This window comes from Bos taurus, chromosome 14 (assembly GCF_002263795.3).
Source record: "Bos taurus isolate L1 Dominette 01449 registration number 42190680 breed Hereford chromosome 14, ARS-UCD2.0, whole genome shotgun sequence".
Lineage (NCBI taxonomy): Eukaryota > Metazoa > Chordata > Mammalia > Artiodactyla > Bovidae > Bos > Bos taurus.
The window spans coordinates 55,041,410-55,054,687 of record NC_037341.1 but is presented as its reverse complement, the minus strand read 5'-3'; the positions used below and the strand labels follow the sequence as shown (position 1 = coordinate 55,054,687).

Genomic DNA, 13,278 nt, shown 5'->3' with positions numbered 1-13,278 from the left:
AAAGTGGGGTTATTGAACCTGTGGAGACAGCCTTGCAGCGTCAGCACTCAAGTCTGAGTGCGGAGGTGCGATAGCGACCAACGGGCCAGGGCGCCAGGCGCTGGGTGAAAGGTGTGCGTCTGCGCGCGAACCCCGGGGGCGCCGGGGCCGGCGGGGCGGGGCGGGGCGGGGCGGGCGTGGGGCGGGCGTGGGGCGGGCGTGGGCCGGCCCCGGGACTGCGAGTCCGCCTGCGCGCCTGGACGAGGCGGGCGAGCTAGCGGGCTGAGCGCGGCGCTGGCCGAGATGCAGGCGAGTAGCGGGCGTGGACCCTGTGCCTCTAGCGCTGCAATGGGACACCTGTGGCTTTGGGGGACCTGCGGCCTCTGGGGGCTGCTCCTGAGCATCGTAGAGCCCCGCGCAGGTAACTCAGTTGGGGCACCAGGGAGGCAAGCAGGAGAGTTTGGTGTAGACGCTCCCGAGGTCCGGGGAGGGGCGGCACCGCCTGGCTCCTGCCTAGGTCAAGGCTGAGGGTGCGCAACTGCATGGCGATACTGGGGACTAGGTTTAGTAATCCTGGGACGCAGGATTAGCCTGAGACAGACAGACACTCAGTCACAGAAAGACATACGAAGACAGATTGCTCTTGCCGTCAGAGGTGCTGTTTGAATTATGGAACCTTACCCCTTCCATCCGTGGTGACTCAGTTGAAAAATAGATTGCAATTTGGCTGCGGGTGGGCTTCCCTGTTGCCTCAGACGGTAAAGACCCCGCCTGCAATGCAGGAGACCTGGGTCGGGAAGATCCCCTGGAAAAGGGTATGGCAACCCACTCCAGTATTCTTGCCTGGAGAATCCCATAGACGGGGGAACCTGGTGGGCTTCAGTGCATGGGGTCGTAGAGTCGGACACGACTGAGGAACTAAAACTTCACCTTTTTCACTTGGCTGGGGGTGGAGAACACAATCCGACCCCTCTCTTCTCCATTTTTGGGTCCCTTCTCCATTAAAGAAGGACAGAGTCTCCCAGTAGGACAGGAATGGGTCTTTGTGGCGGGTGTCAGTCATTTCCAGGGGCAGCTGCCCTGTGCCTTCAATTAATACCCAAGAGAGGGCTGGGACGAGACTTGATAAGATAAGAAACTGGAGTTGGCGGTGGAGATAACGGGAAGAATGAACCTGAGATAGGTGAGAAGCAGTGCATCTAGGAGATAGGATCCAGCCTGTTCACTGGAGTTTCCTACTCCTGGCTGTGGACTGCTACTGGTTACAAATGTGCCTGAAGCAGGAGTGGCCTTGAAACTCTTGACAAAGACAGACGTCAGGGGCAGTAATTGGGTCTTGGAGCGGGGAGGCAGTCTTCTTTATGGTGGAGAGCTTTTGCCACTGTAGGTGAAGTCCACACTAAACTTTTCTCAGGCAGGAATGAATTAAATCATAATTTTTAAACTTTTCCTCAGTCGTCCATTTTAAATATCAGTGGCTTTTCTTTATGTCATTTAACTTTTCCCACCTATTCTGAGAATTTGTTACTGGACTGAATAATTACCTGTACAGTTTAAGCAGAAAATAAATCCCTTAAGCCATCCTGTAACTTTTGAGTTATTTTGAAGCATGAATTCCAGTTCCCCAAAGAAACTGCTCACTCATCCCTGTGTTTGCAGAGGCACCTGTCTTGGCCTAGAAGTCTACCTTGCCCCCGGTTTGTCCAGTCTAGCTAATCCGTGTTTGCTCTCCCAGGTGCAGCAGCTACACTCTTTTTTCAAAAAGCCAGTATGACCCAAGCAGTGTGGATGAAATGCCCCTTCTTACTCACGTCACCCCTGTGCTCTCTTCTGTCACTCTACAAGTTGAGCTTTTGGAAAAGTTGGGAATGCCACACATTTGTCAATGCCCAGGAGCCTAACACTGTTTATTGAATGAATTAGTGACCTTTACATTGAGAACTCACTATTATCAGAACGTTTCAGAAATGATCTTCCCTGAAGTCTTAACTCTGTCACAGAAAACAGTTTCTTCTTAAAACACACCCTTGCTTTCTGTACCTGGACTATTCTTTCAATTTACCAGGCTATGCATTTCTTAGGGGTTTTGATAATGACCATATTCTCCACAGAGCTGTTTCTCCAGCCTTGTCTGCTGCTTGTGTGGGCTGATAGCTGTAGTTATGGAACTGACTATATCTAGCAGAGCTCTATATGCAATTAAGGGTCTAATAAAGGTTTAATATGATAGGTACGAATGCTGAAAATGATCATGTATTATTCCTCTTTGTAGCAGGTAAGATAGTGCTCTACATGAAGCCAATGAGTATTAACTAAGTTAAAGACTTAACTCCCTGTCTGGTCATTGGTTAGGAATAGAACCAAAAATAAAACATAAGTGTATTTACTTTCTGTCCTGTAATCTCCATGATGATTTTCTTATACCATTGTAATTTGTAACATAACATTTGATGCTGAAATGACGTACTTTAGGCTTTTACTTCTACTGTACTTTCATATCTTTCAGATGGCTCTAAAATAATTCCCAAAATCACAGAAATAATACCTAAATATGGCAGCATAAATGGAGCAACAAGGCTGACTATCAAAGGAGAAGGTACGGTTGCCTTTTATTTTTCACCAAGGTTGAGGTATTTTAAAGACTTTCACATTTAGAGATTGATTTTTTTCCTCTTCTAAATCCACTAGAGTTGCTTTTCTATTTGGCCAGAGTAGGAAAACTCTATCCTCTTTGACACCTAATGAAACCTCAGAGAGTCTCTATCAACCTGACAATCTGAATTTGTATTATAATTACTTGTTTAACTCCAGGATCTGGACTATAATGACTGAATTGAAAGGAACATCTGTAACCCAACTCTGCAGTTACCTACTTTGTTCCTCATGGGTCTAATAGCATTTATTTTTATATTAAATAAAATATTTGTGGAGTTCGAGGGAGTAGGATGTTAGTAAGGAGGTATGATGGAGAAGTAGAATGGTTATGAAGGGAAAAAGACAGTAGAAAGCAAAGCTTTGGATCCCTTCTTCTGCCACGCAATCCTTATCATATACTTCATCAGAACATGGGTTATGTATGACTTTCTCCTTGCCTGGTCTTGCGATGGAAACAAAGTAGGCAATTACCAAATATATTTAATGAGCAACTGTTTCTTGAGTTAAATAGAAATACATGGTTCATTTAGCCATTCAGCCTTTACAATCTAAATGGTGGTAGTATTCAGATAGTTATGAATTTTTGAAGGATGGGAAAGAAAGGTTTTTAAAGAATATTAATAAAAACTTTTATTTAGTCTTTAAAATAAAAAGTGCAATGGGATTTTTTTGGAGTCAGAGAATTAACAAAGCAAGATATTTAACAATTCTGTCATATATATTGAAGTGTCTTTCAATATTTCTAAGTAAAATTTCTGTAGAATTTTAATCTCTCGGGTGTACTTGAAATGGTTTGTGCCTCTAAATTGTGAACAGTACATTTTGGATTAAAGTGTGTGTGTTTGTTTGTTTGTTTGTTTTAAGAGTTAGACACCTGGAGACAATGTGTTTGTTAAAGACTTTTTAAAATGTCTTTATCCATAGGTCCCTTATAATATTTATTGTTAGTATTTCTTAGATAGTGCTGGATTTTTAACAGAGATTTAGATGCCATGAGAGAAGCACCCGAAACAAAACAAAACAATAAAACCGCTCAGCTATTTCCTTCTGCCGCAAAAGTGGGAAGCTGCTATATTCACACAGGGAGCCCAGCCTGGTGCTCTGTGACTACCTAAGGGTAGGATGGGGGTGGGTGGGAGACTCAAGAGAGAGGGATATGTGTGTGTGTGTGTGTGTGTGTGTGTATAGGGCTTCCTTTGTAGCTCAGTCGGTAAAGAATTTGCCTGCAGTGCAGGAGACCCGGGTTCGATCCCTGGATTGGGAAGATCCCCTGGAGAAGGAAATGGCAACCTACGCCAGTATCCTTGCCTGGACAATCTCATGGACAGAGGAGCCTGGTGGGCTGCAGTCCATGGGGTCGCAAAGAGGCGGGCACGACTGAGCGACTAACACTTATTTACTTATATATATATATAATTATGACTGATTTGTGATGTTGCACAGCAGAAACCAACACATTATAAAGCTGCTGTTGCTGCTAAGTCGCTTCAGTCGTGTCCAACTCTGTGCGACCCTATAGACGGCAGCCCACTAGGCTTCCCCGTCCCTGGGATTCTCCAGGCAAGAACACTGGAGTGGGTTGCCATTTACTTCTCCAATGCATGAAAGTGAAAAGTGAAAGTGAAGTCGCTCAGTCGTGTCTGACTCTAGCGACCCCATGGACTACAGCCTACCAGGCTCCTCCGTCCATGGGATTTTCTAGGCAAAAGTACTGGAGTGGGGTGCCATTGCCTTCTCTGCATTATAAAGCAGTTACCTCCAATTAAAAATAAATAAATAAACACCTACACCTTTTCTGTGGGCTTCCGAGGTGGTGCTAGTGGTAAAGAACCTGCCTGCCAATGCAGGAGACGTAAGAGACAGGGTTTTAATCCCCCTGGGTTGGGAAGATCCCCCTGGAGGAGGGCACGGCCACCCACTCCAGTATTCTTGCCTGGAGAATCCCATGGAGAGAGGAGCCTGCTGGGCTGTGGTCCACAGGGTCACAAAGAGTTGGATGCCACTGAAGCGGCTTAGGACACATACTTTTTATCATCCAGAAACCATGGCTTGAGTTTAGTTACATAGACTCAGATCATCCCTAGTTAGAAATAGGGAAAAACAAAACAAACCATTCCATCCTTAAGGCATTTTGGAGGAACATCCTTATTAATCCAGCTATAACCTTTTCTCTTTGGTAAACTTTCTGAGTCTCAGGAGTAGTCCTCTTACTTATGAAGCACAAAATGTCATGATGAATTTGTATTTCTTCTAGTTTTCCCATCAATCTGTATTTCTGGATGCTTCTGGCCAAGAATTATAAAATAGTTAAATCCTATTTGAATTGCATATATGTCTGCCTACTCTGATATGTCTTCCCTCGCCTTGCTTTAACCACACACAGTAGGTGACTAAAATTGTGATACCTAATGTCTTTCTCAAAGGTGGGTCTAAATACTGTTTGGGGAGCAATGATATATATAGAATGTGTCTAAGGTAATGATAATGAATTTACAAAACACACCAGACCTCCAAGGCTACGTGAATGTGGTACTTGAACAAAATTTATTTGGAGTAACTACTTTAACCTGTTAGTGTTGTGTCTGACCCAGACTCCATGTTTAGAATTGAATACAGAGATAATTTATTAATCACAGAAGAACACCTTCTAATGGGATTTTAAATACTCTATCACCTAAATGTTGGTAATGGCTTTTAAAATACTTGATCACCTAAATGTTGGTCCCATATAACTTTTAAAATTTTTGTAGTGGTCATGATGAAAAACTAAAATATAGAAATATTTAACTTGAATTCTCTGAAATTCCACCTTCCAGAAAGATCTATTGTTAGTATTTTTTTGGCATCCAAATGGCTTTTGTATATTTCCACACATAATGAACTTTACAGGTAAAAATTTGCTAGTGTTTTCTTTCTTCTAAAGTCTATCTTCAGGAGTCAAAGTTATACAGTTTTATAATTATGCTGCCCAAGTAAGTGTTTTGAGCAGTGGCAAAATTGTAGAAATCATTGTATCTCCTTGTAAGATGGCTGATTTAATGAGGAGTGTTATCATTTTGATAAGTTCTGGAGTGTTTCTAACTTTATTGTGTTTATTTCTTGATGTTCATTCCTTGTATTTCTCAATTGTCTTCCTTGATATTTCTCTTTGTTAAAAAAATCAATTGGAAGGTATAACATTTTACTTTTGTTGTTTTCTAGATATTCCCTTATTACAATGTCTAGCAGGTATATTTTTGTTTAACTGAAGTGCTGAATTATATAAGCTTTATAATATTATGGAAAGCACATAGACTTTAGTCAGGTTCAACTGGCTTTCAGCTCCAACTTTGCCACTTCCCGCTAGGGGACTGGGGCAAGTTTCTTATCTAAGCCTCGGCTTCCTCATCAATGAAACGGGCTATTAATTCCTACCTGTTGGGGCTATCGTGAATATTGAAAAGGATGATGTAGCTAAGGCACTGGTATATAATATCTGCTCCATAAATTAGAGACATTTTATTTTTATTATTCTTTTGCATTTATGTTTTAGGGATGGTTTCCGTCTTTAGAAGTTCTCCTCCATCACACTGCATCATTTTTCCCATTGTTTTTAATGTTACAGATTTTAAGTGGGTTTGTACTTTCTCAACCCTGATTTTTTTATTTTTTAAACCAGAGGAATCAAAACAGCCTGCATGGTACATGCCAACTGCTGGCTGTGACAGCACACGCATTTTTCATCATAGTAACACAGGCTGCTATCAGGAGACCCAGGACCGCGTGCCTGGCTAGTCTTGTCTCCAGTTCTTCTGAAAAAAGGAAAAAAATACATCAACATGTCAGGAATTTCCATCTGAAGCCTCCACCTTTTCTGTTTCCAGGGTACACCCAACCCTTCATGTAATGTTTATGCCTTGGAGTACTTCCAAAGGTATCTTCTTTATACCCAGTGACTGACTTAGAATTATACTTAAGCTGATTCTTTTCTATTTCCTTTTAACTCTTTGGAAGTAGCTAATAAGTTATAATATATAAAACACATTGAAACAATTCCTAAGCTAAAAACAATATCATCTTTTGTTGGTGTTATTTTTTAGATTTGTATTTGTCATAGAAATGCTGAAAAACATTATCCACATTACCATATCATTGATGTGACATGTGCCTAACAGGAAAATAAATACACATATCTCATCCTGAGCCACACCACAAGTAAAACTCTGTTCTTTAGTTAGTGGCCAGCAGCCCATCTGTGTGTTCCAAACTCAATGTGAAGAACAGAGATAAGCAGAAATTGGCAAAAGGAAAAAGTGGCTTTGCAAGTAGTTTGCTTTTCTGTTTTCATGTATCCTCTCAAAATTCCATTTGAGCAGTAACTGCCTTCCTAGATTGCAAACTCAATGCAAGTATCTTTCACATGTCAAATTGATATGTTTGTATTTTAACCTACATTGGATGAGTCCTATTTGGTGAAGTTTTAAGCTTAGAAGAAGAGAAGAAGTTTATTAAAATCCCACCCTTTGTTTAGTTTCTGCTTACTTTTTCTACCTACCTACCTACTTTTTCTACCTAGTTTCTGCTTACTGTTTCTAAGCTAAGAACATAGGTTCTAGAGGAACTTACATTGGATAACTGGGAATGGCTTTGTAATGTGCATTTTTAAATATTATTTTTCTCTGAACATCACAAGGGTGCCAGGTTGGCATCACAGCCGTGGTTCAGATCCTGGCCTCTTACTTATTTGTTCTGTTATTTTTTTAAAAGGATATTAATATTCACTAATAATGACTATAATATTTTGTGACTTTGTATGCACGCTAAGTTGCTTTAGTTGTATTTGACTCTTTGTGACCTATGGACCATAGCCTGCAGGCTCCTCTGTCCATGGAATTTTCCAGGCAAAATACTGGAGTGGGTCGCCATTTCCCCATCTAGGGGATCTTCCCAACCCAGGGATCAAACCTGCATCTCTTATGCCTCCTGTGTTGACAGGTGGGTTCTTTACCACTAAAAGCCACCTGGGAAGCTGACTTAAAATATAGTATATATCAACTGAGTATTTATCAATTGAGCTCTTAACCTAGGAGCCAGGCACCATGTTAAGTACTATATATAAGGCCTCATTTAGTCTTCCTGATAATTCCTGCTAAGTAGATTATTGTCATTTTTCTGCTGAAAAATGACTAACTGCGTTTATGTCTAAAGCTAATGCTCAAGTTCAGACAGCAAGGAATTGCTGAAGCTGGGATTCCAACCCAGGATGTCAGGGTCCAGGCGCCCTTTCCTGTAAACAGCACTGTCCCCTAGCATGCAGTGTTCCCACAGCTGTAGTTTATGGCTCTGCCATTTGATGAACCTGACACAGTGACCCAGGGATTGAACCCAGGTCTCCCACACTGTAGGCAGATTCTTAACCATCTGAGCCACAAGGCAGGGCTGCAAACCTGCAGATCTCAAGTTAATTTCCACAAGACAGAGACAGCAGAACGACTGGGTTGACTAGATGACTCGTTCAGAAGCTTCTCTCCTTCACTACTTGAGTGCTTGTCCAATGACCTATGAACAGAGGGCCGTGGGGGAAGGCTATGCGTGGGCCAACACTAGGGACCTCTTTTCATCAACACTGAGCTGCCTACTGCTGCTGCTGACTACCTGCCCTGTCAGTAGCAGAGACCAGCACGTAGGGTAGTCTCAGTAGGGACCATCCTCAAGAAGTCCACCCAGCCACTCAGTCATGTCAGCTGCGTCACTTTCCCTCGTGGACAAGCAGAGATTCATTATTCCTGGTACTGACACCCGCTCCACAGAAGGCTTTTGCCTTCTCTTTCCACAGTGCCTTTGCTGGCCTCATCTTCTGAGAGTATAATTCCACAAAATACCATGAAATTCCATTAAGAGCCATAATATTTCACAAGATAGTACCTCAAAACAAGGAACATATTTTATCGTGAAAAGTTGTGATATTGGACACATGACCATGAACCTTGCGTCTTCCTGAAACATGTGGCCTAACAGAATGATGGAACAGCCCACAGCTGGCAAGACTTAGAGCCCAGCTTGGGAACAACATCCTGTGAGGTGGGACACTGTCTGTCATCAGAGCCATAGGCACTGAGCCAGTGGCAGATCCGAACTGTTGTTTCCCAACAGATGGATACATGGAGCTGGGAATGAAGGGTTACTCCCTGTCCTTATCACTTCCAGTCATCAAAAGATTGAATCTGTGCTTTCTGTTCTTGCAATTTTAGGTTCTGCTGGGTTCTGGGTCTGAGTTTCCAGATAGAAGATGCTTCTGGCAGGGATCCCAGTCTGGGTTCCACTGAACTGAAACTACCGCTACTATCCTGTCAGTTTGAATTCAGCAAACGTAAGCGGTGGACTGCTAGAGATAGTCAGTTCTGATGATCCTGAAGAGGCAGGGTTGCTTTTCCTTAATACAGAGAGGGAGGAGTGTGTCTGGAATTTGTGGTATTCTTGGGGCGTCTCTTGGCTTCCGTGTGCAGTGATAACTGTCAATAGGCATAGGAGACAGCCACAACCACACGTGGGGAAGAAACCAAGGGCTCAGATCCTCAGGATAAAGGTTAGCATCACTCCATTAGCTGAAGTTCTGGCATATGGGTAGGGAAAGTACAGTGGCTGAGAGAGGTCAAACAAGTATCAGTTGTAGCCTCAGGGCCCGGGAGGCCTGTTGCTTGTCCCATTAACCCTGTTGTGTTAAATCTTTTAGAAAATGTTTTATTTTTTTTATTTGACTGCATTAGGTCTTAGTTGCCCCAAGGCAGATGTGATCTTAGTTTCCTGACCAGGGATTGAACCCACGTACCTTGCACTGGATGATGAATTCTTAACCACTGGATCACCAGGAAAGTCCCTCTATTACATCTTTAACAGAGCTCTTAGCTGACCACTGTCTGGTAGACTTGATAATGCATTCAACTTCAAATGTAGGATCTGAGCATATCTGTGGGCTTCCCAGGTGGCACTAGCAGTAAACAACCCACCTGCCCATGCAGGAGACGTAAGAGACATGGGTTCGATCCCTGGGTCGGGAAGGTCCACTGGAGAAGGGCATAGCAGGGCATTCCAGTATTCTTACCTGGAGAATTCCATGGACAGAGGAGCCTGGCAGGCTACAGTCCATAGGGTTGCTGAGAGTCAGACATGACTGAAGTGACTTAGCATTCATGAGCATATCTGTATGGCACAAGGAGTCAGCTCTATCAGATGCCTTTTTTACTCAGCCGCACATCCTGGTTCCCACCTCTTATTCTAGCCACAGCTGTGGCAAAACGTCCCTGTGTACCCTGACTCAGTCCACGCTTCCAGCTCTCACCACCAGGCCCCACAGTGTGTCTTTGTCCCAGGGCTTCTTGGATGCAGTGGCGTTGGAACCTAGATGGCATGTACCTATGTGCAGCCTGAAGTTGCAGGAAAAACCATTTCCCCCATGGGGAACCCTCAGTGAATGGGAGAGAATTCGATGAATATACGCTTCTTCTCGTTGATTCTTTGCTTCTGAGAGGCTATCTGTGTTTTCCTTAAAAGTCTTTCCCAGCAAGATTGAGCCCCAGCTGCCTTCAGTGGAGTCCAGGTTTTCTTCTCTCTTGTTCCTAAGGGATTAACTCTCAAACTCTCTACTTGCAAGTCCTTACCTCAGATTTTGCTTTATAGGTACTCAAGGTAAAGACCCCACGCCTTATAAAATCCTGTTCACTTTGTCTGATCTTGCTGTGCCCCTTTGCCTGCTGTTTTCATAGTAGTTATCACCACCAGATACAACATCTGGTGGTATGTATTTGTATATTCTCTATTTCTTTACCCATCTCTCCCATTAGTACGATATAAGCCATTTGATTCCAATGCCTTTAATAGATAATAGACATAATAGATTTGCAAGCATTGCTTTTATGAATTCATTAATTATAGGCTAATTTTTATGTTTTCAAAGAGGGTTGCAATCACAGGGGTAAATGTAGATTAACTGCTTACATCAATACTCTTCCTTATTCATTTGGTGATTCAACACAAAATGATAATTGTTAGATCTTTGAAAACAGAGTTCCGTTAGTAATAATTGAGTGTTTTTACTCTTCCAGGTTTTGCTCAAGCAAACCAGTTTGACTATGGAGTTGACAATGCTGAATTGGGAAACAGAGTGCAATTAATTTCTTCTTTCCGATCAATTTCTTGTGATGTAGAAAAAGATTCAAGTCATTCAACCCATATTACATGTTATACTAGGTATGTTGTAAAGTGTCTTTAATAACATCATTTTCATCATATCAGAACCACAGTTATACATATTATTTTTATAATAGTTTAATCACTCTGGCAATTACAATAATATTTTTCTGATTATCAATTATTATTTTTGACTTCATGATGTTTAGACCATTTTATATCTTTATTATATTCACTTGTAGTACTCTTTCCACATACTGGCATGATCAAAATGTGTTCTATATCCTTTCCCAGGTTATTAGAGCTATTATCTAATCATTATTGATCTCTTTTAGAAGATAAATGGCCACTATTAAATTGCAATGATGCTCCTCAAAATATCAAAATTATACCTTCCTGTCTGGTTTGATTAATTTTGTTCAGAATCTTGACACGCTCATTAAGATTAAAGATGATCATTTTGTAGATTGACATTTCAAGTTCTTTACTATCAACTCAAATTGATGTTTGTTATTAGCTACTTAGGAGAAAAATTAATCATTTTAAATGGCCACTTTGAATACTGAGACAGGTAGCCTGTATTCCAGAGGATTCTATCCGTATTAGGCTTGTTGATGTTTTGCAGCTTACTTAGAGAGAAACATGATTAAAACTTTTTAAAAAGCAAAGTATAAAATAATTGTACCAACGTGATATGTTACAATTTTAAATGATTGTTATTATTGTTTTTCTTCTCAATAACCAGTGCATTGGTCAGAATAAGCATTTGCCTGAGATCTATGATGTGAGAATTTGCAGTACAGAGTTCAGGATGGAGAGCATCTTTCCATAATATAGAAGTGAATTGCACAGAAGCACAATTAATTTTGAATTTAATTCTACAATAGCACAGTTGTACAACAGCAACTTAGCATGCACGCACACACATACACAGTTAGAATTTCAGACACTTTTTTTTTTTTTTACCAAAATGACATGTAGTCTGGGATGGTATTTTTCATGAATGCTATACATTAAGTAACAGACTTTTGCATTCCGTATGTGTTTTCCATTTGCTTTCCAGAGCAATGCCAGAAGATTCCTACACTGTTAGAGTCAGTGTGGATGGGGTTCCTGTTACAGAAAATAATACCTGCAAAGGTCACGTCAGCAGCCGGGCCTGCATCTTCAGTGTAGGTGGCATTTTCTCTCTGACTTACGTGTACTTGATCTTGTACTTGGTTTCTTTCAGAAGTGGATTTTTATATTTTAATTTACAAATTGTTATCTATTTCCACATTAAAAAATTTACTGGCATGATGCTGGGAGGGATTGGGGGCAGGAGGAGAAGGGGACGACAGAGGATGAGATGGCTGGATGGCATCACTGACTTGATGGACATGAGTCTGAGTGAACTCCGGGAGTTGGTGATGGACAAGGAGGCCTGGGTGCTGCGATTCATGGGGTCGCAAAGAGTCGGACACGACTGAGCGACTGAACTGAAGCTAAGGATAATTTCACCCAGTTTAAATTATCTTCTATAGTAATGAAATCTTACCATTTCCTGTTTTGCTTTTCAAATTAATTTTATTAATGAATTCAGCTTTTTTACTTTCAAATTGTTTTCTTGTTCATACTGTTTTTTCACTTTCTCCATTTCTGCTCTTACTTTGATTTCCCTTTTTCTGTTTTCATCAGACTAAGCTTCATTTTATTTTTAAAAATATTTATTTATTTGACTACAGTAGGTCTTAGTTGCCACATGAGGGATTTGTTTTTTAGTTGCGGCATGCAGAATCTTTAGCTGTGGTATGAGAATGGCATGTGGGATCTAGTTCCCTGACCAGGGTTCAAACCCAAGTTCCCTAGTTGGGAGCATGGAGTCTTAACCAGGGAAGTCTCTCATCTTCATTTTAAATAGAAACATAATTATGTTCTCTTTCTTTGTATTTTCTGATGCAGTGAGCACAAATGTGACTGCATGTAGACCAGAATCATTCAAAATTTAGTTCCCCTAAATATAGGTGTTCATAATAATAATATTTTCTTCTACAGACCATCTCATGTAATTTAAAAACTGTATTTATGTTTTAAGTTGTTGATTACTGAGTGCTATAACGTTCCAATGTAAGACAAAATGCTGAGGAAATTAGTAATGACTTCTGTCCTCAAGAAGCACCTATGATTCTCAAACATATGATTCCCAAATATCTTTGGCTCACTTTTTCTTCCTAAATTGGGAGCCATCTTTTGTTTGCCAGAATAAAACACCTAAATGGCCCCAAAGCAACCTCAATTCAACTAATCTCAAATTGGACATCTAGTATTCCTCCTTAAACTTCAGTTCAGTCGTGTCCAACTCTTTGCAACCTCATGGACTGCAGCAGGCCAGGCCTCCCTGTCCATCACCAACTCCTGGAGCTTGCTCAAACTCATGTCCATCGAATCAGTGATGCCATCCAGCCATCTCATTCTCTGTCGTCCCCTTCTGCTCCTGCC

General features: G+C 41.4%; 1 protein-coding gene across 1 annotated transcript in view; it reads left to right on the top strand.

Moving 5' to 3' along the window:
- The first annotated feature begins 219 nt into the window (after window positions 1–219).
- The window catches only part of PKHD1L1 (PKHD1 like 1), a 179,809-nt gene continuing 166,750 nt past the window's right edge, over window positions 220–13,278 (top strand). Inside the window, 4 exon segments of the mRNA XM_059874459.1 lie at window positions 220–400; window positions 2,486–2,575; window positions 10,716–10,860; window positions 11,864–11,972. Of these exon segments, the coding sequence (XP_059730442.1) occupies window positions 283–400; window positions 2,486–2,575; window positions 10,716–10,860; window positions 11,864–11,972 (462 nt within the window). The 5' untranslated portion in view covers window positions 220–282.